The 446-nt window shown below is 45.5% G+C and overlaps 1 protein-coding gene across 1 annotated transcript in view; it reads left to right on the top strand.

Moving 5' to 3' along the window:
• Positions 1–186: 186 nt before the first annotated feature.
• Positions 187–446, top strand: part of EMH_0024860 (uncharacterized protein) — a gene marked incomplete at both ends in the record, with an annotated part of 5,246 nt that continues 4,986 nt past the window's right edge. Inside the window, one exon of the mRNA XM_013502355.1 lies at positions 187–205. Coding sequence (XP_013357809.1) covers positions 187–205 — 19 coding nt within the window. The remainder of the gene's footprint in view (positions 206–446) is intronic.

The raw sequence follows: 446 nt of genomic DNA, 5'->3' as shown, positions 1-446 counted from the left end.
GTGCTGCTGCTGCCTGTGGCGCTGTGGGCGTATGCTGGGTACATACACTTGAAATAAGCAAACCTTATTTATTAAATAAAATAAACAGATAAATAAAAATTTTATTTCAGTGTTTGTTGGGGGTTTTGCTGCTGCTTTGCTGCTGCTGCTGCTGCTGCTGCTGCTGCTGCTGCTGCTGCTGCAGCGATGCGCGGTGGTCACCGTGGTGTGAGCGGGGGGTTGTTGGGGTGTATGTGCAGCTGCCTAGGAGTAAAACCAACTGAAATAAATAAATAAATTAATATTTATTTATTATTTATTTTAATAAAACAATTAAAAACAAAATAAGCGGCAGAAATAAAGGGGTATCCATAGAAGGGCAAGCCGCAGCAGCAGCAACCAGAAGGCAGCAGCAACACAGAGCAGCAGCAGCAGCAGCAGCAGCAGCAGCAGCAGCAGCAGCAGCA

The sequence above is a fragment of the Eimeria mitis genome, genomic scaffold (genome assembly GCF_000499745.2).
Source record: "Eimeria mitis Houghton genomic scaffold, Emh_scaff894, whole genome shotgun sequence".
In the NCBI taxonomy this organism is placed as follows: Eukaryota; Apicomplexa; class Conoidasida; order Eucoccidiorida; family Eimeriidae; genus Eimeria; species Eimeria mitis.
Note: the sequence above shows the minus strand (reverse complement) of the source record. Positions and strands in the feature narration are given on the sequence as shown.